The 26,516-nt window shown below is 36.4% G+C and overlaps 1 protein-coding gene across 5 annotated transcripts in view; it reads left to right on the top strand.

Annotated features, from left to right (window-relative positions):
• The window catches only part of DMD (dystrophin), a 2,389,494-nt gene that overhangs the window by 529,442 nt on the left and 1,833,536 nt on the right, over nt 1-26,516 (top strand). For all 5 annotated transcript variants that reach the window (XM_055564496.1, XM_055564495.1, XM_055564498.1 and 2 more), the window contains exon 5: nt 23,898-23,990. In XM_055564496.1, the coding sequence (XP_055420471.1) occupies nt 23,898-23,990 (93 nt within the window). The remainder of the gene's footprint in view (nt 1-23,897; nt 23,991-26,516) is intronic.

Here is a 26,516-nt window from a genome sequence, read left to right on the forward strand (position 1 = left end):
AGCCATGGCTGGTTCATATCGATATATGGCAAAGACTACCACAATATTGTAAAATAATTAGCCTCCAATTAAAATAAATAAATTCATTTTTAAAAAAGAGCAAGGAAAACAGCAGAAAATTCAAAGAATTATTATATTTAATCTAGCTGAAGAAATTGATCTCTTCCTAGTAAAAGAATGTAACATTAAAACATAAGCTGTTGGATCTCCTCCAAAGTAGTGGATTAATGTAGCCATAGAGTTTTGTTTTTCAGATAGTGATTATATATTGTAAATCTGGTGGGGCTCTGTACATATTATAATTATTAAGTTCACAATTTTCAATATAGGACCAGAAGAAATTCTGGCAATAAAATAGAAAAAACATAAAATAAAATCTCTGTGACTTTGGGAATAACCAAATATGTCTTAGGTGTGAAGCCCAAGGCATGATTCAAAAACAGAAAAAAGTTAACTGAACTTCATCAAAAGTATGAGTTGTTCTTATATTCTGGATATGAGTCCTTTGGATTAAAATTCTAACTCACTCTATGTTTTGATAAAGAGCAGTCCTTCATTTTAACATGGTTCATTTTTATAAATTTCCACTTTATAATTGTGTGTCCTATTAATGAAACATTTCCCTACCAAAAGACATGATGGTATTACCTTTTGTTGTTATCCATATGAGCTGTATTTTACCATCTGGATTTGGATATGTATTTCACCTGGAAATCATTATTGTGTATGGTAAGGGGAATGGGTTAAAATACAGGTTATTTGTTTTTCACTTAGAATCTAAATGACAATATCATTTGTTAAAAAGAATGTTGCTTGCCTATTGTTCTCCTGTACTAAGTATATAAACATTTTTTCATTCATATGTAGTTTCATTTCTGGGTTTAAAATCACTTTCATTGTTCTATTTGTCTATGCATCATGAATACCATGCCATGTGCAATACTGGCATGGTATTCATACCAGTTTTTTAAAATTATTCTTTAACAGATTTATTGAAATATAATTTACAAAAATTATATAGATTTAAGTTGTACATCTTGATTATTTTTAGGACCTTACTTAATCCTGCTCCCTCCAATATCTATTAATGCATGCTGCTGCTGCTTCTGCTAAGTCGTTTCAGTCGTGTCCGACTCTGTGCAACCCCATAGATGGCATAGTTGACAAGTAAAATTTGCATATATTTAAGGTATACAAAGTGAAAATTTTGGGATCTTGAGTTTATAGAATTCTATATTCAAAGTATACAATGAATTATATAGATAGGTAATAATAATCTCAGTCACTCAGTCATGTCCGATTCTTTGCAATCCCGTGAACTGTAGCCCACTAGACTTCTCTGCCCATTGATTTTCCAGGCAAGAATACTGGAGTGGGTTGCCATTTCTTTCTCCAGGAATTCTTCAGTTTTATAATGCACCTTGTTATCTGGCAAACTGAATTTTACCACTTATTTTCTTGTTCAGTATTTTCTTAGCTATATTGTCCCTTTGTATTTCTGGGTTCATTTTACAATCATCTTTTTAAATTTCCACAGGAACTTTCTTTTGAATACGATCAATATTGAATTAAGTCTAGATCAGCTTGGAAAGGACTGACACCTTTACATTGAGTATATTAGACATACCTATGATTCTTTAAATTTTAGAGAAGGAGAAACAAATCCAATGGCAAAAAAATGGGCAATAAACTTGAACAGGAACTTCACAAAAGAGGATGTTCAGAAATTCAAAAATAATATAAAAGTTTTTTAACCTCAGGAATAATTGGGGAAATTAAAATTTCAATGAGATATTGATACAAACTCACACAAATGGTTGAAATTAGACTCATAATTCTGAGTGTATATGAGGGTTTTGAATAAAATAAACTCTCACATCTAACTGGTAAAAACATAATTCAGACAGCCATTGAAAATAGTTTGGCATTATATACTAAATGGGATGAAAATGTGCAATTCTTATGATATAACATTTAATTCCTTAGCATATAACAGAGCTACATTTCTATCTTTGCCAAAAAAATTATATACATATAATATTTTATATATAAAAAGTGTTCATAACAGCTTCATTTGTAATAGCCAAAATTAGAATGAAAAGGAACAAATAATAGTGACACACAGTGGTGGAGTTCCATTGCTAAGCTGCATTGACTCTTGCGACCCCATGGGCTGTAGCCCACCATGCTCCTCTGTTCATGGGATTTCCCAGGCAAAAATACTTGAGTGGATTGCCATTTCCTTTTGCAGGGGATCTTCTCAAGCCAGGGATTGAACCCTAGTCTCCTGCATTGCAGGTGGTCTCCTGCTTTGGCAGGCAGATACTTTACCACTGTGCTATCTGGGAAGCCAGACACATAGTATGCAAGATAAGTCAATTTCCTGAAAGTGATTTGAGCAAAATAAGTGAGACACAAAATATACCTGTAAATTACTATAATGCACTTTAAATTTAAAAAACAGGCAGAATGTTTCACGAGTTTAAAAGTCAAAAGAGTGCTTAGGTTTTAGAATGCAGGGTGGAATCATCAGAAGTGTTGAAGATATCCCATGTTTTGACCAGGTGTTTATTAAACAGTTGCATTTGCTTTGAGAAAATTAATCAAGGTGTACACTTAAGTATATTTTATGTATATAGGCTATCCATTTTTTTAAGTGTAAAAAGAGGAATGTAGGAAAGGAAAGGAAACCTGATCTTGCAACCTCCCAAAGTCTAAATTATGGCCATATTTATCAATCTGACCATATATCCTGTATCTTATCATGAAATTGTTTAATAAAATATGATAAGTGAATATAAAAAGTTAGAATATGATTAATGCAATATATAGATCTTTTCTAAGAAGCCTATATGTCTTACTGAAAACAGAAAATCTTGAAATAAGTGAATTTAAAATAATAGAAAATCTTGAGAAAATTCCAATGTTTTAGCAGGAGAAGACCCCCAAATGAGGATTAAGTTGGACAAGGAGTCCTTCAAAAGCGAATTTCCACAAAGCTCCCATTTGAGTCAAGGCCCTAGTGAGATATGGTATATAGTTGAGGTCTCTGTATTAAAGGACAGAATCTCAAGTAAAACATTCTCCAGTATAAATGAAAACCTAGAGTGAAATAAACTTTACCTGAGTTAGCTCCAGGCCAAAAGACACAGAAGATAAATGCTTAAAAGTAAATGTATTATCATTTTATATTTCCCATTATTTTGTAATAAAATAAGGTACAAAAGAAATGGAAAATATTCCAAGGGACTTGTTTTTTAGCCTCTGAGTATTACCTTAAAATATAAACACAGTTAAATTGAAGAGAATGTTCAAGTGCACAACTGTTGTCCTAAAACAGGCCTTGAATATTCTATAGTAGATTACTAAATGATTCTGGGGTGGGATGTAAATAAATCAGCATATTAAGTAAAGTAGTGGATAGAACTATTTCAAATTTTCTTTTAAAAATCACAAATTCTCAAATTGGGAGGCATTGATTGGATGTTTTGAGTAGTCATATCTTCAACAAAATAAAGTTAGTATATTTACATTCAATACATTATTTATTGAGTGTCTACTGAATGTCAGGTTCCAAATAGTAGGAACTCTACAGTCAGTGATCACAACAAACATGATCCTTTATGCCATGGAGTTTAGAGTCACATACAAGAGGACATTAAATATGTGTGTGTGTGTGTGTGTGTGTGTGTGTGTAATGTATGTAATGATAAGTAGGTGAATGAAGAAGAGAGAAACAGAATAGTATGTTTGGAAATACCTTTGGTTAGATTGTCTTATGGGTAGAGATTGGAAGGAAGTAGGGGAGTGAGCCAGGGATTATCTTTAGGGTACGGTACAGACAGTGGAATAAAAAGATCTAGAGGAGAAAAAGCATTTGGAAATAGGACTTGATAGGTAGAGAGGGCTGAGTGTGGAAAACAACACAGTAAGAAGGGGATCAGAGAGGTCGCAGGATGGGGCTGGGAAGAGGCGAACATGGGGAGCCATGGTTAGGGTTTGAATTTAGTTCTAAATGAGATGATAGTAACTAAGCATAAAAAGGCTATTATAAATTATGTAGGTAATAAAGCAAGTTATTTCAAAAGTCATAGGTAGGAATATTAATAAAGAAAAACTTACAAGTATTAAAAAAATCATTTTTAGCCAAGGAAGTTAAAAATCAATAATTAAAATATAATACAACTTGCTGGATGATAGAAATACTGCTAAAACCATAAAGAATAAAGATAGAAATACATTTTTATCCAGTGCCTTTAATTCACCATTGTCAGATTACAGCACAGTTAGCAGCAAAGAAAAAATTTGAGAATACAAATAACATAAAAAAATGTTATTTTAATAGTGATTTTCTACCTATTGGCACTTCCTGGCATAGATGATTCTGTAAAATGTGTGAATTATGTATACTTCTCTCCCATAAAGTTGGATTTTCAAGGAAAACAATAGTTTATAATTTAATTTAAATGAATCAAATCAAAATGAGCTTTCAGATAAGCATTGAGAAAATTCTAACTTTGTCGTTACTAGGGATAATCTTCCCTATCCCTAGGCAATGACCAGACATCAGTAGACCTATGTGGTGCCTTTTATAGGGAGGCAGAAAAGCCTCTCAGTTTTAGTCTATTGACTTATCCACTGATAGAGTCACCATCCAAGTGTATCATTAACAGTCTTGGATTGAATCAGCCTATGCTAAGAAAAAGTTGAAGAGACTGTAATAAAAATGATATATACAGAAATTTGGGCAGGATTAAAGGAACCAACAATGAATGGTGAAGTACTCAGAACCTAGCCTCAGTTACTAGCCTTTATTACCCCTAAACTCAAAGAGACAAAAGGATAGAGCCTTAAACCAATGAAAGCTCAAACCTCAGGAGCGGGCCCATTGGATTGCAAGTGCAACTATAGATACCTTAAGAATGCAATTACTCTCAAATCATGGCCTGCTGGAGGAGCTGGGAGAATTGATACCTTGGGTTCTCTAGTGTTACGCCAGTTTTACTCATTGGTTGAACCTAGCCAGAAGCCAGAGAGTAGGAAATCCTGGATGATAGACTCATCCCATACTGGTGCATGCATGCATTCTAAGTCGCTTCAGTCATGTCTGACTCTTTGTGACCCCATGGACTGTAGCCCACCAGTGGGTCATCTCCCCAAAAAAGACAAAGTATGAAAAATGTGGGAGGGGGAGCAAACAGAGAAAACCTAGCTCTCCAGATAGCTGGTTTTTTTTTTTTTTTTTTTTTTCTGATCAAAAGAAGACTTGAAAATTCCTATTAATGATGTCGAGAGCCCTAATATTGGCAAGGACCCAGCCTTGCAGTTGATAGCAGGAAGCCATTCACTTGTGAGACCATACTACCTCCTCCATTTGCTGACAGGGAGTGGAGGTGGTTTCTGGTTAGTTTTGGAGCCAGCTGACATTACACGCTTTTCCATGCTTCTGGGAAACTCTAGAGTCAGAAAAGGAAGACAGAGTTATCTCTAACTTCTGCTCTGCTCCAAAACGTACGATAGGCATAGAAGATATGTAAAAAATGTCCCTGGCATATGTACAAATAAAACAGATAATATATTTGAATGTAGTGAAAATGCCATTAAACACATGAAGAACTTTTAAAGTGAATAATCTTTGATAATAATGAAGTAGAAATTAATAATCCTTTAAAAACACAACTTGATTAATCTAAAATGTATAAGAAACCAACAGTACAAATCCACTCTTGTATAGGAAAAATCATTCCATGAGAAAACCCATGAAAAACAGCCTTCGTTCTACCCAGAGGTTCAATTTTTGTCTTTGTTTTTATTTTCATTTAAAAAAAAAGTAAAATAAATTAATTAATTTAAGCTTTCAACCATTCATGTTACAAAAAATGATCTAAGGAAAGTAGGAAATAAAAGATAAATGAAGAAATAAAGGGGTTAGAAAGAAGAAACACTAGATAAATTTAAGATCTTGGTTCTTTATAATAAAATCATGATAGATTAATCTCTTCTGAATTTGATCAGAAAAAGGGAAATAAAGCAAACGTATGCAATTTAAACACAGAAAATATTAAAAATACGTAAAAGAGACATAGAAACCAAAAATGCAATCTACACAGAACTATATAATGATTATAAAAAAACAATTAGATTGGATTATATTCTATTTACAAGCATAAATTTACAAGAATTAACATAATGGAATATAGAGTACCTTCATCAGCCACCAAAGGAACCTAAAAAAATCATAAAACAAAATCAAACAAACCTTTTACAAAGACTTCTGAATCCACTGAAACCAGTGGTAAGTTCATTCAAAGCTTTAAGGAATTGATGATTGCTCCTGCTTATTTAATTTATATGCAGAGTACATCATGAGAAACTCTGGGCTGGAAAAAGCACAAGCTGGAATCAAGATTGCCGGGAGAAATATCAATAACCTCAGATATGCAGATGATGCCACCCTTATGGCAGAAAGTGAAAACTGAAACTGAAGTCACTCAGTTGTGTCTGACTCTTTGCGATCCCATGGACTGTAGCCTACCAGACTCCTCAGTCCATGGAATTTTCCAGGCAAGAGTACTGGAGCGGGTTGCCATTTCCTTCTCCAGGGGATCTTCCCAACCCAGGGATCGAACCTGGGTCTCCTGCACTGCAGGCAGACGCTTTACCGTCTGAGCCAAAAAGCCTCTTGATGAAAGTGAAAGTGGAGAGTGAAAAAGTTGGCTTAAAGCTCAACATTCAGAAAATGAAGATCATGGCATCTGGTCCCATCACTTCATGGCAAATAGATGGTGAAACAGTGGAAACAGTGTCAGACTTTATTTTTTGGGCTCCAAAATCACTGCAGATGGTGATTGCAGCCATGAAATTAAAAGATGCTTACTCCTTGGAAGGAAAGTTATGACCAACCTAGATAGCAAATTCAAAAGCAGAGACATTACTTTGCCAACAAACGTCCGTCTAGTCAAGGCTATGGTTTTTCCAGTGGTCATGTATGGATGTGAGAGTTGGACTGTGAAGAAAGCTGAGCGTCGAAGAATTGATGCTTTTGAACTGTGGTGTTGGAGAAGACTCTTGAGAGTCTCTTGGACTGCAAGGAGATCCATCCAGTCCATTCTAAAGGAGATCAGCCCTGGGTGCTCTTTGGAAGGACTGATGCTGAAGCTGAAACTCCAATACTTTGGCCACCTCATGTGAAGAGTTGACTCATTGGAAAAGACTCTGATGCTGGGAGGGATTGGGGGCAGGAGGAGAAGGGGACGACAGAGGATGAGATGGCTGGATGGCATCACCAAATTGATGGACGTGAGTTTGAGTGATGGGAGTTGGTGATGGACAGGGAGGCCTGGTGTGCTGCAATTCATGGGGTCGCAAAGAGTCAGACATGACTGAGTGACTGAACTGAACTGAACTGAATAGAAAATCTTGAGGGGGCCTACTAATTCTACATATCTGTTTACAAACCTAAGTTTTTAAATCACGTGAAAAAAATTAGCTTCTCTTGTTTCTTTTCTTTTCTTTTTTACTTTTTATTTTATATTGTGGTGTAGCCAATTAACAATGTTGTTATAGTTTCAAGTGAACAGGGAAGGAACTCAGCCATACATATACCTGTATCCATTCTTCCCCACACTCCCCTCCCATCCAGGCTGTCACATAACATTGAACAGAATTCCCTGTGCTATACAGGAGGACCTTGTTGGTTATCCATTTTAAATATAGCTGTGTATGTATGTCCATCCCACATTCCCTAACTATCCATTCCCCCCATCCTTCTCCCCAATAACCATAAATTTGTTCTCTAAGTCTATGAGTCTCCTTCTGTTTTGTTTGTAAGTTCATTTATATCATTTCTTTTTAGATTCCACCTATAGGGGGTGTCATATGATGTTTCTCCTTCTTTGTCTGACTTACTTCACTTAGTATGATAATCTCTAGGTCCATCCATTTTGCTGCAAATGACATTATTTCATTCTTTTAATGGCTAAGTAATATTCCACTGTAGGGCTTCTCTGGTGGCTCAGTGGTAAAAATTCCACCTTCAATGCAGGAGAAAAAATTTGATCCTCTGGGCCAGGAAGATCTTCCAGAGAAGGAAATGGCAGCTCACTCCAGCATTCTTGCCTGGGAAATTCCATTGACAGAGGAGCCTGGCGGGCTACAGTCCTTGGGGTCACAGAAGAGTTGGGCACGACTTGGTGATTAAAACAACAATAACAATATTCCATTGTATATATGTACTACATCTTCTTTATCCATTCCTCTGTTGATAGACATTTAGGTTGCCTCCTTTGTTGTTAAAGTGATATTAGAAATTCCTTTTGAAAAGAAACGTGGTAGTTTCCAGATCTTAGGTCAAGTTCATTTTGTCTCATCCATTCCCCATCCTCCCCTCTATCTATCCCATCCTCCCTCCCTTTCCTCTTCCAATCTGGCCTATTTCTCTGCCATAAATGACTGGTTTTAATATATTCCTTAGTTCTAAACAAGCAGCTCAACCTGACTCTGTGCTTCTGTTTCATTTCTTCTCTCTGTCTTGACTTCTAATTACTATCCTCACTCAAATGTCACTCACAGCTTAGCTTTGTAGAGCTCAGATACCACAGCTATGTTCTGCTTTGTATTCTCCTTGGTGTGGCTGTTTCAGCATGAACTTATCCCTGCTATCAATAATTTATTTGTGAAAACCACTTATTGAGAAGGAAGTACTTCTAAGTGCAGTGATGCCTTTATCACACTATTTGCTGAGAGCAAAGCTCTTTTGTAATAAAGTTGGCTGTGGTATAAAAAAACAAACAAAAGGGAATACAAAATTGTGTGAGGCAGGGGATGAGTCTACCAAATGGTTATGCTTGTCTACACACAAGATCAAGATAAAAATGTATCCACAGCTTCCATTTATTTATTTGTAACTTGTTGAAGGTAGATAGAGCAAATCTCAGATAATAGGGAAACATCTCTCCTACTGTCATTCTATCATTCCTTTATCCTTCTCCGCTCTTGTTGGTGGGTAGCCCCCTTCCCCAGATATGCTGAATTCAGTTCTGTGGGTCTTTAACCCCATCTTCTCTCAGACGTAAAGAAGTATTTAATGGGTCATGTAAACTTGTTTATCAATAGAATTTTTCCCCTTAGATGTAATTAAGTTCCAGCTAGTGAGTTTCCACTAATAAATATTTTCATTTTTAATCTTTTTATGTAAAGTTGAATAATGATTGATTTTTTTTTTTTTTTTTTGCTGGTAAAATAATTTAGCTGTTAAAAATCTGGTAGGGAGGTTTAGGGCTTCCCAGATGGCTCAGTAGTAAAGAATCCACCTGCAATACAGAGATATGGGTTCAATACTTCGGTTGAGAAGATCCCCCGGAGAAGGAAATGACAACCCGCTCCAGTATTCTTGCCTGGAGAATCTCATGGACAGAGGAGCCTGGTGGGCTACAGTCCATGGGGTTGCAAAGAGTTGGACATGACTTAGTGACTAAACAAGAACAGCAACAATAAGGGAGATTTAACTGACCTTGGTGTTTTAAACTGTTCTCCAGATGCAGTGTGATACCTGTATTCCATTCATTGGCTGATCCCAGTTTGTTTCCTCTTCTTCCATCCCAAGATTTCTATGTGTATACTTTATGAATCCCAATGGCTTTTTGAAGTCGTAGAATGCGCTCTATCATTATTTTAGAGAATATGACAAAAAAATATAGGGTTACAGTACACTGGGCATATACTGGGGCTTACTGACTTAATATGATTTAATATTAGCTGACACGGTTGTAGATCTCATAATTGTGTTCACTACTTTCATCAGTTGTCTACGACAAAGTGGCACAGTTTTACCAAGTGATTTCAAATATGCAATGTGAGATAGAACAAAAAAAATAAGGTCATTATTATACATTATTAAATCACAAATCCAAAATGAGTACTTAAAATGCCTAGGGTAAAATTTCAACTGTCAACTATGTTCAAATATTCAATTAATCACATCATTGAAAATTGTCACTGAACTAGATTGAATGGTTGTCAAATGTCACTGATCTGAAAAATGATACAGTGTTCACTCTTCCTGGCACATGATCTTAGATAAAGAGGATTCTAAAGTATTGTTTAAAAGTAGTATTTTGTGTGTCTTCTCAGTATTCAGAAACTTAAATAGCCACATAATATATATGTTGAGGTATGTCAGAACATAATATCTTTGACCGAATATAAACTACTTCCATTTATTACTCATAAAATCCAGTGCTCAGATATAAATTTCAAATCTTTAAGTTAATTTATGTTAGATACATGTTATTTCTTATATTTAAAGGTAGGCCTATTAGACATTTGCACCATATATATATTCATTCCAAGAATCCAGAAGTATAACCATTAACCCTGTCATTCACTAGCTATAGGGTCTTTGTCCAGTGATTTCATGATTTGGTACCAGTTTGTCATTTATGATATGTACTAATAAAAATAATTATACACTTATTTCAAAATATTCTTCTGTGGGACATAAAAATACACACAAGCATATCTTATAATCTTTAAATCCATATTCTGATGCTATATGAAGTTATCCCTCTTAAATTGAGTCTAGTTCCCTGAAAATAACTTCATAAGGTAAATTGTTTACATTCCCCCATCCTCATGCATTTCTTGCATCAAGGGAAATAGTATATTCCTTACATATTCCACTTAAAATTTAGGTAATAATTTACTTTGATTTGTACACATGGAGATCTTTTGTGATAATAGTACTATGGCTACAAATTATATTAAATTTAAACATTTTTCTCATTATAATGAATATTACCATAGGTCTTAAAATTTTTTGCTGTTGCTATTGCCAGTTTGTTTTTTCTTGAAATCAGTATACATGGCTCAAAACTAGAAAGCTCTGACTACATAGGGTCATTAAAGTGGCATTCTGTATTGCCGGGTATAAGATAAATAAATATTTATAACAATTAAAGTTAAATAATATTATGTTGAAAGTATATATGTCTTTTTATTATTTTATGTTATGAAATTATTTTTGAGGACAGTTTTATACATGGCATCATCTCAAATGATGTCCTCTACTATATAATATTCCATCTGGGAATTTTCCTTAGTTCAGTTTTAATAGCTACTTTCACAAAAGTTAAGCTCTGTATCTTATATGCAGTAAGACTACCTGCATTGTATTACACTCTAAATAAAAGAAAAACAAAAACAATATTATCTCATTGAGACTTCTAAACATTTCTATTTTACACACAGAGCAGGCCCAGAGGCCTCATGGCTATCAAGGGGCAGGGGATATTAACAAGTGGGGGTTTAGCTGGCATAGGAGGCTTCAACAGTACATGAACCATGAACTTCCAGATATTCAAGCTGGATTTAGAAAAGGCAGAGGAATCAGAGATCAAATTGCCAACATCCACTGGATCATCAAATAAGCAAGAGAGTTAAAAAAAAAAAAAAAACATCTACTTTTGCTTTGTTGACTATGCCAAAGCCTTTGACTGTGTGGATCACAATAAACTGTGGAAAATTCTTCAAGTGATGGGACAAGACCACCTAATCTGCCTCTTGAGAAATCTGTATGCAGGATAAGAAGCAACAATTAGAACTGGACATGGGATAACAGACTGGTTCCAAATAGGGAAAGGAGTACGTCAAGACTGTATATTGTCACTCTTCTTATTTAACGTATATGCAGAGTACATCATGAGAAACACTGGGCTGGATGAAGCACAAGGTGGAATCAAGATTGCCGGGAGAAATATCAATAACCTAAGATATGCAGATGATACCACCCTAATGGCAGAAAGCAAAGAACTAAAGATCCTCTTGATGAAAGTGAAAGAGGAGAGTGAAAAAGTTGGCTTAAAATTCAACATTCAGAAAATGAAGATCATGGCATCCAGTCCCATCACTTCATGGCAAATAGATGGGGAAACAGTGGAAAGAGACTTTATTTTGGGGGGGCTCCAAAATCACTGCAGATGGTGACTGCAGCCATGAAATTAAAAGACGCTTGCTCCTTGGAAGAAAAGTTTTGACCAACCTAGACAGCATATTACAAAGCAGAGACATTACTTTGCCAACAAAGGACCATCTAGTCAAAGCTATGGTTTTTCCAGTAGTCATGTATGGATGTGAGAGTTGGACTATAAAGAAAGCTGAGCACTGAAGAATTGGTGCTTTTGAACTGTGGTGTTGGAGAAGATGCTTGAGAGTCACTTGGACTGCAAGGAGATCCAACCAGTCCATCCTCAAGGAAATCAGTCCTGAATATTCATTGGAAGGACTGATGCTGAAGCTGAAACTCCAATACTTTGGCCACCTGATGAGAAAATCTGACTCATTTGTAAAGACCCTGATGCTGGGAAAGATTGAAGGCTGGAGGAGAAGGGGATGACAGAGGATGTGATGGCTGAATGGCATCACCTACTCCATGGACATGAGTTTGAGCAAGCTCCAGGAGTTGGTGATGGACAGGGAGGCCTGGCATGCTGCAGCCAATAGGGTTGCAAAGAGTCGGACATGACTGAGTGACTGAACTGAACTGAACTGAACTGAGGCTCCTGACAAAATGGCCACACCCACTGAACTGGTCTTGGGCTGGAAATCCTGCACCTAGAGAGCCATTCCTCTAAAACTCTTAAGACTTTGGGGCTGAGAATTCTCACTAAAATGGCCATTATTTAAGGATCTATTGAACAGAGTGTTTTATCAACTGAGTCCTTTGTGTGTGTGTGTGTTTGTGTGTAGAAGAATATTAACAACAAATTATATAAGTAGAGCAGTTCTACTTCTGTCATGCAAACACTTGCAATCTGTAAGGTAGGATTTAGTTTTTTAATTTTATTTATTTTTAATTGAAGGATGATTGCTTTGCAATATTTTGTTAGCTTCTGCCATACACCAACGTGAACCAGCCATAGGTGTGTATATGTTTCCTCCCTTTTGAACCTCCCTCCCACTGCCCACCTCATAAAGAAAAAAAGACTACCTGCACTGACATTTTTATTGTGCTATATTCATTTCAATTTTCTTTATCTACTTTAATGTTTATGTTTTCTTAACATTATGAGAGTTTAAAAATTAGCTGCTTGAAGTCTTGTGTCAAAGAGGCAATGTATATACAAACAAAAACACGGTTCTGCTAAGAGTTACCTTGAGATTTATGATTATCATAAACACATCCAAAATAGAAATTTTTAACTCATTTCACTAGTCTTTAAGGAGTTTCATCAAACAGCCCATTTTTTAGTCTATCTTTGTTCTCAACACTTAATATGTGTGGCATATGGTGGATTGGAAAGAAGGACCAATGCTGAAGCTAAAGCTCCAATGCTTTGGCCACCTGATGCAACGAGCTGACTCTTTGGAAAAGACCCTGATACTGGGAAAGATTGAGGGCAGGAGGAGAAGGGGACAACAGAGATGTTTCGATGGCATCACTGACTCAATGGACATATGTTTGAGCAAACTCCAGGAGATACTGAAGGACAGGGGAGCCTGGTGTGTTACAGTCCACGGAATCACAGAGTTAGACACAACTTCGTGACTGAATAATAACAACAATATGGTAGATGGTGAAAAATATTTAGTGAATGACTAATGGAAAAGAGTGAAGGCAAAACGAAAAGTGGGGTGGCAGAGGATGAGATGGTTAGATAGCAACACCAACTTAATGGGCATTAATTTGAGCAAACGCTGGGAGATAATGGAGGACAAACATTCCATGAGGTCACAAAGATTTGGACATGATTTAGTGACTGAACAACAACAACAAGAATATGTAAAACTTAGACTTTGAAGTTAGGGGTAGTATCTTTATAGTAAATTCACAGAACTAAGTCTTATGATGTATTCTAGGTCACAATGTGGTTTTGAAAGGTATTTTCCAATGCAAATCTCTATATTTGTTTAAAATAAAAAATGACCTTTGGAATGTGGAGATATGATGGGGAAGAAAAAATCCTGCCAGGTGAGAGCCAAGACCACAATGGCCAATGCAACCCACTCTTTATGTTTATATATGGAACTATTCATCATTTAATAATAAAAGATTCAATACATGCATCTTTCAATGGAAAAGTAGGTATGATTTATGCCCATAAGTCTTAAAATTGTACATAAAGCTTAAACAGAGTACCAAAGTACATGCTGCAGGGCAGTGAAACTCCTTTGCTTTTTCTGCATTTTTGATCTTTTTAATGCATTATATTTGTAAGGATTATATAAATACTTGAAGAATTTCTCTTGAACATGTAGAAGTCTCTTCAGCTTGACTACATGATGGCAGATATTTTATAATAGACACTTGACACATTTTTAAAAGCAAATCCTATTTGTCTAGAGTGTTGGAAAGAAACTTTCAGTTATAAACAGTTTATGAGAAGGAAATGTATGGATCTGAAAGAACCAAATATATAGAGGGTAGAAGTGCCTGTAAGATGTCTAAGTATCAGGAAGGATGTTTATATGATAAATCCCAATGCATGGTTTTTCCCTAAATGATAATTGTTGTTTAAGATTCTGGTCAAGGAAATCCACTCACACTTTTCAAGATGATATTTTATGGTTCCTTTCATAATCTTATCATTCTATGTGAAGTTATTTTCTAAGATTTAATTTGCAGCATTTCTCAGTTATTTAAACTCACATACCAAGACTGATAAGTACAAAGACTGCTTACCCTTATGCTGTACCCCATACCTAATGAAAATAAATGCTCAGCTTATATTTTGCATATTAAGGAACAAAAGTGACTCCTCCTTAGGATAAACCTTGAAACGTGGAGTGATTTGGAAGAACTATATCTTTTGAAATATGTTTTCTTAGCCCTGAGCTAATATCAATTGGCAGAATGATACAAGATGTATTTTCATCAGTACCTATAGTTATGAAATGCCCTTCTCAGTGGTTGTCTAAAAAAGCAAGAAGTGGCAGATATCATTTATTACAAAGATGATGGTTCCTTTATTGAATGAGATATAACTTTCTATCACATCCATGTTAGGAATGCAAATGCCTAAATTATTTACTAACTACAACTGGAAAAGCATCTCCCTGCTACCACCAAAATTTCAAGCATGTAAAAATTTGTAAGAGATGTATTCCTTTGAACTTTGTCAGATATATCACAGGAAGGTCACTCCCTTGCATTTATCTTTTTTTTCTTGTCTTTTACCTTCCATTCTATGGACTGGCTGGATCTCCTTGCATTCCAAGGGACTCTCAAGAGTCTTCTCCAACACCACAGTTCAAAAGCTCCAATTCTTCAGCGCTCAGCTTTCTTTATAGTCCAACTCTCACATCCATACATGACTACTGGAAAAACCATAGCTTTGACTAGACAGTCTTGTTGGCAAAGTAATGTCTCTGCTTTGTAATATGCTGTCTAGGTTGGTCAAAACTTTTCTTCCAAGGAGTGTCTTTTAATTTCATGGCTGCAGTCACCATCTGCAGTGATTTTGGAGCCCCCCCAAAATAAAGTCTCTCACTGTTTCCACTGTTTCCCCATCTATTTGCCATGAAGTGGTGGGACCAGATGCCATGACCTTCATTTTCTGAATATTAAGCATAAGCCAACTTTTTCAATCTCCTCTTTCACTTTCATCAAGAGGCTCTTTAATTTTTCTTTGCTTTCTGCCATAAGGGTAGTATCATCTGCATATCTGAGATTACTGATATTTCTCCCGGCAATCTTGATTACAGCTTGTGCTTCATCTAGCCCAGTGTTTCTCATGATGTACTCTGCATATTCATTAAATAAGCAGGGTGACAATATACAGCCTTTCCCTATTTGGAACCAGTCTGTTGTTTCATGTTCAGTTCCAGTTGTTGCTTCCTGAACTGCATACAAATTTCTCAAGAGGCAGGTGGTCTGGTATTCCCATCTCTTTAAGAATTTTTCACAGTTTGTTGTGATCCACACAGTCAAAGTCTTTGGCATAGTCAATAAAGCAAAAGTAGATATTTTTTCTGGAACTCTCTTGCATTTTTGATGATCCATTGCATATTGGCAATTTGATCTCTGGTTCCTCTGCCTTTTCTAAATCCAGCTTGAACATCTGGAAGTTCATGGTTCACATACTGTTGAAGCCTGGCTTAGAGAATTTTGAGCATTACTTTACTAGCGTGTAAGATGAGTGCAATTTTGCGGTAGTTATAACCACCATGGGATATCTAAATTTAGCTTGTAGAAAATATTACAATGCTAAATTGCATCCAAGTCTTGAAGGGATTGGGCATAAAACAAAACCTGGGATAAAACAAACATTATTCTCTTGAATAAACAATGAAAGAGAATTGTTCCTCATGCCCCATGTTTAGTAAACTCATTTAGGAGATATAACACCAGGAAGTAACAGTACTCTCGGAAATACTTATATGTTAATCACAAAATTACTCAATATACCTTTTTGTACAAAATCAGATATTTCAGTCTAAGTACTATTGTGGGAACAGAATAGGAATCCCCTTTAATTTATGTTCTCACACCTATAAAATTGATAACACCGCCCACTCTATTCCAAGAGGCAATCCCTTAGGTTGCCTATGTTCATTTATTTTATTTTATTTTATTTTATACAGCCCTGCTCATTCTGACCCAAGGGATGTTTTCCTAAGAGTTCATTTTTAAATATTCTGTTGGAGTCACAATAAGGTTCCATTACATCAAGTCAAATGGTGAGGGAATTCCCTGGTGGTCCATTGGTTAGGACCCTGTGCTTCTGCTGCAAGGGCTCAGGTTGGCCCCTGGTCAGGGAACAGGTCCCTCATGCCATGTGGCATGGCCAAAAAAAAAAAAAAAAAAAGCAAATGGTGAGAATTTTCTCTTCTCCAGAATTATGTTTGAGTAAAACATCATCCACATATAATACTACAAAATTCTGAGCTAGAATATGTTACTTTCTGAGTTAAGTCTTCAGACTTAGGCTTAAACAGAAGTTCCTGTTTGCAGGAACTCTTCCAAAGATGACTTTCATGTGGAGGTGAATTGTTCCTGCAAAAATTCAATATGTGCTATTTAATTTTCACACATAATATCAATTTTCACACCTATTCATTTGGTATCAGATGCTTTTATTCTGCAAAACAGGGAAACATAACTTTGGGCTTCCTTTATGACCTCAAATTGAATTTCTTGACATCTAGTGCTTGTCACAGCACACACACACACACACACACACATACACAAACACACACAAACTGAATCCATTTATTAGCATATGTCATATAAATGTTTTTTGTTTTGTTTTGGTTTGCTGGCTAGACAGACACATAATCATTCACTTAACATAGATATTAACATATTTTAATTTTTATTTTCCCTTTTCATAGTTATTAGGAAATTAGATTGACGATCTTTGGAAGATAAGATTCCAGAGCATATGTTAGGAAAAAATATGTAGAAGAAAAGACAGAAGTGATTGTGCAGGACAGTAATAGTTATCTGAGAATAGCTAGCATAATTTATTAAAAGAAATATCACTTATAGCTACATGGTAAGAATGAGGCATTATTAACAATACCAAGCATATGAGAATTTAGAGTCAAAATGGGCTAGCCATTAAAATGGACAAATAAAAGGGATTATTGTTTGGTAAAAGCAATATTCAATAGACCCTGAATAATATGCCAAATGATTATCACTGCATCACTTGTAATTAAATATGCAGTATATGACTATAAGATGCACATTTCTTAGAGCTGAGAACTGTGAAAAGGTTGGTTGCTGCTGCTGCTGCTGCTAAGTCACTTCAGTCATGTCCGACTCTGTGCGACCCCATAGACGGCAGCCCACCAGGCTCCCCCATCCCTGGGATTCTCCAGGCAAGAACACTGGAGTGGGTTGCCATTTCCTTCTCCAATGCATGAAAGTGAAAAGTGAAAGTGAAGTCACTCAGTCGTGTCCGACTCTTAGCGACCCCATGGACTGCAGTCCACCAGGCTCCTCCATCCATGGGATTTTCCAGGCAAGAGTACTGGAGTGGGGTGCCATTGCCTTCTCTGGAAAAGGTTGGTTGTCCCTGCCAAAAATGTAAGCTTCCTTGTACCAGTTTGAAACATTTATAATTCATCTTCACTGGTTTTTTTCTCAGTGCCCATAAGAATTAGCAAAGATCTGTTCAACTTCTCTGGTATTACTATTTTCCTACTTCATAGTGCCCTAACTTGTTCCTTATATTCCTTGAATTTTTTTTAAGTCTTTATAATCCTGCAACAGTTTTTTTTTTTTAACAACTTCACACATGCTGCAATGTCCCTGAGTATAACACTTCTAATTCCCAACCATGTAATATCCTTTACACTTGTCCCCATATCCTTAGGCATATGCTCTTCTTTAAGTAATTTTTATTGAAGTATAGTTGTTTTACAATGTATTAGCTTCTCTGGCACAACAAAATGAACCAGCTGTTCATATATCCCCTCTCTTTGGATTGTCCTTCCATTTAGGACATTGCAGTACCTTAACTAGAGTTCCCTGTGCTATACAGCACTGGTCCGATCTTTATATTCTTTCTTTACAGACTCCATCAACACCGAATATCTCCTCTCTCCTTTGCTTACACTCTCACAATGATTTCTTTTTCTCTACTAGGCCTCCATGAGACACAGTTGCCTACCTAATTTTTTTCCAGTGGTTATAAATAAGTTTTACTGGAACACAACGATGCACGTTCCTTTAGATTTTTAGTGAGGCTTGTGTGTGTGTGTATTCCAATGGCTTCTTTTTTGTTATTTTTATTGTGGCAAAGTATATATAACATATACCTTACCATGTTAACCATTCTTAAGTGTACAATTCAGGAGAAGGCAATGGCACCCCACTCCAGTACTTTCGCCTGGAAAATCCCATGGTTGGAGGAGCCTGGTAGGCTGCAGTCCATGGGGTCTGAAGAGTCGGACACGACTGAGCGACTTCACTCTCACTTTTCCTTTCATGCACTGGAGAAGGAAGTGGCAACCCACTCCAGTGTTCTTGCCTGGAGAATCCCAGGGACGGGGAACCTGGTGGGCTGCCGTCTATGGGGTCGCACAGAGTCAGACACGACTGAAGCGACTTAGCAGCAGCAGCAGCAAGTGTACAATTCAGTGGCATTAAGTACATTCACATCAGTATGCAACCATCACCACTATTCATCTCCAGAACATTTTCATCATCCCAAACTGAACTTCTTACCCATTAAAAATCTTCCTAATCCCTTCTCCTTAGACCCTGCTAATCTCTATTCCACATCCTTTCTATACAAATTTGACTATTCTAGGTATCCCTTGTAAGTAGAATCATGTACTATTTTCTTTTCATTTTATGACTGGCTAATGTCACTTAGCATAATGTTTTCAAGGTTCATGGATGTTGTAGCATATATCAGAATTTCCTTTCCTTTTAACAATGAAGTGTACTCCTTGGTATATGTACACCATGTCTTGTTTATCCATTCATCTGTCAGTAGACATTTGGATCATTTCCACCTTTTGGCTGTTATGAATAATGTGTTGTGAACATTGGTGTATAAATATTTGTTCTAATCTTTGATTTCTAGTTCTTTTGTATATATATCCAGAAGTGGTATTTTTGGATTCTGCCTAATTTTAATTAACTTTTACTATGTAAACTGCTGTTACCTTGTAAGCTTTGTGACATTAGAGGTTCTATCTTAGTCTTCTTCATCAGACTCGAGTGCAGTCCCTGACATAATAGAGATTTGGTCTTAAATGGGATTTTATGGGGATAAATAAAAGGAGGAATTATCTCCCTGTTCACACAGAGAATACACCTTCAATGAGAGTGGGTATGGGCTGCTGTTACTTAAGTGCCTACTGCTCATTCTGAGTCTCCCCACAGTGAGCCCTATGGCAAGTCTAAATTACCAGCACTGATTCCTCAAGTATATATATTTTCTAAAAATTGCAGGTTCTTTATTTAAACAATTGAATGTTCAAAAATATACGGTCTGATTCTCACTGCCACTATAATTAAGTCCTAGAAGGCAGGGATATATCTCCCTTTTATGTTCTAAGTACATTCAGTGCCTGACATATGAATTTGTTGAATGAATTAATCAAGAAATCTGTTCATAAATTTATAGCAGCTTTTCCACATGGAGAAGCTTCTCCCCTCTACTGCCACATGAGGAATCCCAAAATGAAATGTAGATGATGGTACTTTCTTGTTCAAGAGTTATTAATCTCCCCTGAGAGTGAAATTCTAGGAACTTGTTGTATCTATTTTGTATAATGAAAATGAAAGTTTCATGGCAAGTTGTTATTTGCATGTACAGGAAAAAAATCTATATGAATGCTCAGTAATTTGAAATATTGATATTTACTTCAGCACTGAATTAGGAAAATGTTGCATGGGATACTACTAAAATTCATCTGTCCAAACAGAAGCATCTCCATTGTAGAAATAAGTTAACTTGTGTACTGGCAGTATCACCTTGACTTTTTTATATCCAACAAAATCAAGGTCTTTCACCTTAGCCAGCTTTCAGGATGTCTGGTCAGCCACTCTTCAGTAGAGCCTTTCTTAAATGTCTCTCTGTATGCTGGCTCTCTATATTTTTTTCAGGCTTACTTTTCTGTAGTGTTCATGTGGTATCATCTTCACATCTAATTTTCAGCATAGCTCAATAATACCCTCTACTATAAATTATATTTGGTATTAAACTATGGACTTGTATTTAGGTCTTTTATCTTTATTTAAATTATTCTATATTTTTTTCCTGTAACAATTATTTGTTTTAAGCCAGTCCACCAATAATTTGTATGTAGTTGGTTTATAAACATAAATTTAAGTTTTAGATTATCCATTGAACCTCCAAATAACTTCATGTGGGGAGAAAATGGGACTAATTTGGTGATGAAACTGAAGAGCAGCCTTTTTTATTGTTTGTCCACATAGCTCCATAGTTTTAAAAGTTATGGTTAATAACATTTAGAAAATTAAGATGAATGATAAGCAATATATTTTAGCATTGAGTGAGAAATAGTGAACCCATGTTACTGTAGGAAGAAACAAGAGGGAAAGACAGATCTAAGTGTAACAGTAAGGGTTTAGAGCCTGAGAGAATGAAAGGTTCACTCAAAATTAATCTTGGCTATTTAGTGAAGCTACCTAGAGGAGGATAAATGGGAAACTCTCTCAGGTCCGTGCCCTCAGGACAAGACAAAATGACAGAATCCTGAAGATAGTCAAAAGAAAATGTAACCATAGGCATCAGTGAGCCTAAGATAGTAAGTAAGGAAAGAAACCTGAATGAATTCTCAACTTTCAACGCTTGCTCTGACAGTTTCACTTCCATTATGTAGACCTTAATCTGAAGTTGCGTATTTGCTTTAATGTGATATATTTTTAAAGTATCCCTAGATACTCATTTTTTTCAGTTAACCTTTTTTTGAGATAATTATAAATTCACATGTAGTTATAAGCTCTAATATATGTGCATCCTTAACTCAGCTCTACCCAGTGGTACATTAACCATATTTATAATATTACCATGGACATCAACAATGATACAATCCACAATAGTATTTATATTCCTCAGTGTGCATGTGCACATTCTTTTTTAGTTCTTCACAACATTGTCACATGTGTACATTTGTATATCCATCATCAGAGTCAAGTGAAGAATAGATCCATCACTACAAGGATGCCTTGTGCTACCCTCTTATAGACACATTCACCCACCCCTCCAATCCCACCCCAGTTCCTAACCTCTGGCAACTGCTACTCTGTTCTTCATTTCTATCATTTTGTCTCTTCAAAGCTGCTATGTAAATAGAATCATATTGCATGTAACCCTTTGTTACTGGCTTTTTTTTTTTTTTCACTCAGCATGATACCCATGAGATTTACCTAAGTTGCTGCCTGTATCAACTGTATCAATAGCTGTTCCTTTTCATTGCAGAGTGGTAGTCCATGGTATGGATGTACCAATATGTTTAACCATTCACCCTTGAATGGCATCTGGGTTGTTCCCAGTTTTTGACTGTTATAAATACAGCTAGTATGAACACTTATGTACAGAGTTTTGTCTAAACATAGCTTTCATTGCTTTGAATATATGTCTAAATGCCCAGTTGCTGGATTGTATGGTAAACACTTGTTCACTTTTGTAAGAAACTGTCAAAATGTTTTCCAGAGTAGCAGTACTATTTACATTTCTGCCAGCAAAGCATGAGTGACCCAATTTCTCTATATCCTCATCAACATTTGATATTATCACTATTAAAAAATTTTTTTTTGCCACTATAATCAGTCTGTAGTGCTAGGTCTTTATGGTTATAATTTGCATTTTCCTAATATGTGAAGAAAGCTGAGTGCCGAAGAATTGATGCTTTTGAACTGTGGTGTTGGAGAAGACTCTTGAGAGTCCCTTGGACTGCAAGGACATCCAACCAGTCCATTCTGAAGGAGATCAGCCCTGGGATTTCTTTGGAAGGAATGATGCTAAAGCTGAAACTCCAGTACTTTGGCCACCTCATGCAAACAGTTGACTCATTGGAAAAGACTCTGATGCTGGGAGGGATTGGGGGCAGGAGGAGAAGGGGACGACAGAGGATGAGATGGCTGGATGGCATCACTGACTCAATGGACGTGAGTCTGAGTGAAGTCCGGGAGTTGGTGATGGACAGGGAGGCCTGGCATGCTGTGATTCATGGAGTCGCAAAGAGTTGGACACGACTGAGAGACTGAACTCAACTGAACTGAATATGTTGAAGCTGAAACTCCAATACTTTGGCCACCTCATGCAAAGAGTTGACTCATTGGAAAAGACACTAATGCTGGGAAGGATTGGGGGCATGAGAAGTGGACGACAGAGGATGAGATGGCTGGATGGCATCACCAACTCGATGGACATGGGTTTGGGTGAAATCTAGGAGTTGGTGATGGACAGGGAGGCCTGGTGTGCTGCAATTCATGGGGTTGCAAAGAGTCGGACATGACTGAGTGACTGAACTGAACTGAACTGAATGGCTAGTGATGTTGAATATCTTTTCATGGGCTTATTTTCCTGATTTTTATGTGTAACCTGACTCCACCTAAAAATGTTAGGAGTGTGAAGGACAGGAGACAGGATTTGTCTTGAAAAAATAAAACTCTGCCAGATTTTAATTCCCAAATCCACTCCCAGATAGAGAAAAGAGAGCTGGCCATTAACTCCATTTTTTATTGTTGTTGTTTTTTAGTCCCTAAGTTATGTGTCTGACATTTCTGTGACCCTATGGACTGTACCATCCCTCCCTAGCCCACCCATCCCAGGCTCCTCTGTCCATGAGATTTCCTAGGCAAGAATAATTAAGTGAGTTGCTATTTCCTCCTCCAGGGGATCTTCCTGACCCAGGGATCTAACCAGGTGTCCTGCGTCTCCCGTGTTAGCAGGCAGCTTCTTTACCACTGAGCCACCTGGGAAGCCCTAACCCCATTGTTTAGTAGAGTACCAACATGTATTTCTAAAGCAAGGACATTTCAGTCGATTGCAGTCACCCCTAATTACAATAGCACTCCCTTGAGCTAGATCAAAGGGTTGATGAAATATGTTTTTTTGAGTTTCAATTATGTACTAGGAAGCACTTCTAAATTGCAGGCATCCTTTATGAATTAGCCTTGTTATATATTTTATTTGGAGATACTCTTACTGGACTCTTTAATCTGCAGTAATGTATTTATATACTAAAAGTACATTCATTTCCTCTCTCTTTGTAAACATTTGGAGACATTCGTTTGTTACAGAAAGTGCAGTTACAAATTGCAGTTTGTTTCATTTTTAGATTATTTTTCAAAAGCTATAATGCTGCTGAGGCTCTGGAAGTAGCTAAATGCAATTACCTTAGCATTTTGTTTTCTTTGCAAACAGTCATTTTGTCTGCTTCCTTCAAATGCTTCCCTTTATCTTTAACAGGTTGATTTAGTGAATATCGGAAGCTCTGACATAGTAGATGGAAATCATAAACTGACTCTTGGCTTGATTTGGAATATAATCCTCCATTGGCAGGTAAGAATCCTGATGAATTTTTTTTTTTTTGGAGGGGGAGTACAGTGGAAGGGGAGGTAACACATTGCTGATCCTTCCTTTCATTTTTACTCTTGACCTGCAAAACAAATGTGTATCTCTAACAATGGTAAGCCCATCTCCATAGTGCTTCTCCATAGTGCTTCATTTTAAATTGTCATTTGCATTGTGAAGTATCAGCAGATTATAAAACAGGTTCTAGCACATTTGCAGGAATATTTTTCTAAATTTTATTTCACTGGGTACAAATGAGGCAAAAAAAAATCTCATCAATATGTTAATAAAACTATTTTAAAAAATATGTGTTTTCTGTAATTCACCTAACAGTAAATCTACATGGTTTTGTAAAAAGAGAAGTATTTTTTCTGTTAATCACTATTAAATCAGTAAGACTTTGTGAATCGTGTGTATTCTCAATGTAAACTAATGCCAATAAGAGATTACTGGGATATGGTGATCTGTATATCTGTTATATACACAAACTCACTTCATAGTTTGATTTGGAAACTGTATTGTTTTTCCAGAACCACCTCAGCAAGGGTCTTCTTTTTTAAAATATTTTATTTTATATTTAATTAGAGGGTAATTGCTTTACAATATTGTGATGGTTTCTGTCATATACTAACATGAAACAGCCATAGGTATATCTATCTCCCTCACCTCCTTCCCCATCCCACACCTGTAGCTTGGGTCACCAAAACAGATCACAAGTCATTTTGTTTAGTGAAGATTATGTAATACTTTATTCAGACTGATATGAGCTTAAGTTTTAACTTCTCAATTTACCATCTTAGTGACATGGATATAATGCCATCCATTTCTGGACCAAAACTCCCTTACTCTCAAAAGTAAAAAAAATAATGACCATATATATTTCTTATCAGAATTAAATGAGAGAATTCCATAAAGCACTCAGTACAGAGTAGCATTTTCATGAGAGGCATATCTTGCCAATAATGCTTTATTTCCTACTCATAATTTTAAAAATGGAGGATAATTGAGATGCTGGCTCTTTTTAGTAGTAGAGATTTTTTTTTATAAAACAGCTTTTTTTTGAGATCAAAAGTATGTATCATAAATGTACCTGTTCTATGTGTAAAATTCAAAGTGTACCAAGTTGGTTTAGTTGTATTGCTCAGTGCTTCTCAAACTATTTTGACCCAATCTGTCAAAAATTTTAGAATAGTTACAGAATAGTACAGTCATCACAACAATCTAATTTGGGCACATTTCCACGATTCTGAAAATAAATCTTGTGTCCATGTTACCATCACTCCTGTTTCCCACCCCAACCCTAGGAACCATTCATCTATTTTCTGTCTCTGTATGTGTGACTTTTTGGACATTTCATACCCAATGCACTCATACAATATGCATTCTTTTATATCTGGCTTCTGTCACTGAATATAATCTTTGAGGCCCATTCCTATTGTAGCAGGTACCACTACTTCCTTTAGTAAGGTTGACTTTCATCTTGAATTGTAGATTGGTCCTGCTCAGAGTCAGGCAGCATGTAGACCAGAGGTATACCTATTCAACTCAGCACCCATATTGTTCTCCCAATTGACTCGCATATCTTTTTATTCTCAACACTCTGAAGTGGCTTAGTCCTATTTTATAGCAATATGGAGAGAGAGAGAGAGAACAAGTATAGCAGCTCACAGCAGAGAGTAGCTCAAAAGAGCCCAAGGTTCCCAATTCAGGGCCTTTTTCATATAGCGATGGTATCAAATAGAACCAGCAAGGCAGCATAGGACCCTCCACCAAACTGGTTTCCTTCTGTTGCTCAGTACTTCTCAAACTATCTTGAGGAAGGAACCATCCCGCATGACCCTGTGCTTTTCCATTGTATGTAAATTACAATGAAATTTCAACATTATGAAGATGAAATAAAAAGACACAGAGAACCCAAGCTTCTTTTTTATCATCAAACTCAAAAGACATAAATAGGACTCTATAAAATTTCTACAGATGTTTCTAATGGACTATCAACAGTTGTTTTTATCTTATAGCCCAATAACAAATTGTTCATGTTGTAGCCACGCATTCCAGGAAACAAACTCACTCAGAAGGACAATGCAGATAGTGGAGTGCAATTTATTACACCGGTGGGACCCCGACCAGTTTTTGTGAAAACCTTATATACCCTAAGTGTATAAGGTTCCCTGAAACTAGTCTGAACAAAGGAAAAAGAAAGAGACAATCAAAATTAACCCGCAATCATATGCCTTAGGCCTAGGTAGTTAACAGTGGACAATTATCAATAGGCCTGTGGTCATACCCCAATAAGCATAATAGAATGTATGATTCTATTCGATTACACAGATAATTAGGGTATTCTTTTAGGCTTCAGAGAGCCCTGGGGCTCTTCCTTCCGGGGGCCTGGTTTTCCAGTTGGTATGTAGTTTCCATAGATACTGGGCATATAGCTCAAAGTCCACAGTCCGGCCCAAGATGGAGTCCTGCTTTCAAGATAGAGCCTGTTCTGTTTCCTCCTTCATTCATGGA

This window comes from Bubalus kerabau, chromosome X (assembly GCF_029407905.1).
Source record: "Bubalus kerabau isolate K-KA32 ecotype Philippines breed swamp buffalo chromosome X, PCC_UOA_SB_1v2, whole genome shotgun sequence".
NCBI lineage: Eukaryota > Metazoa > Chordata > Mammalia > Artiodactyla > Bovidae > Bubalus > Bubalus kerabau.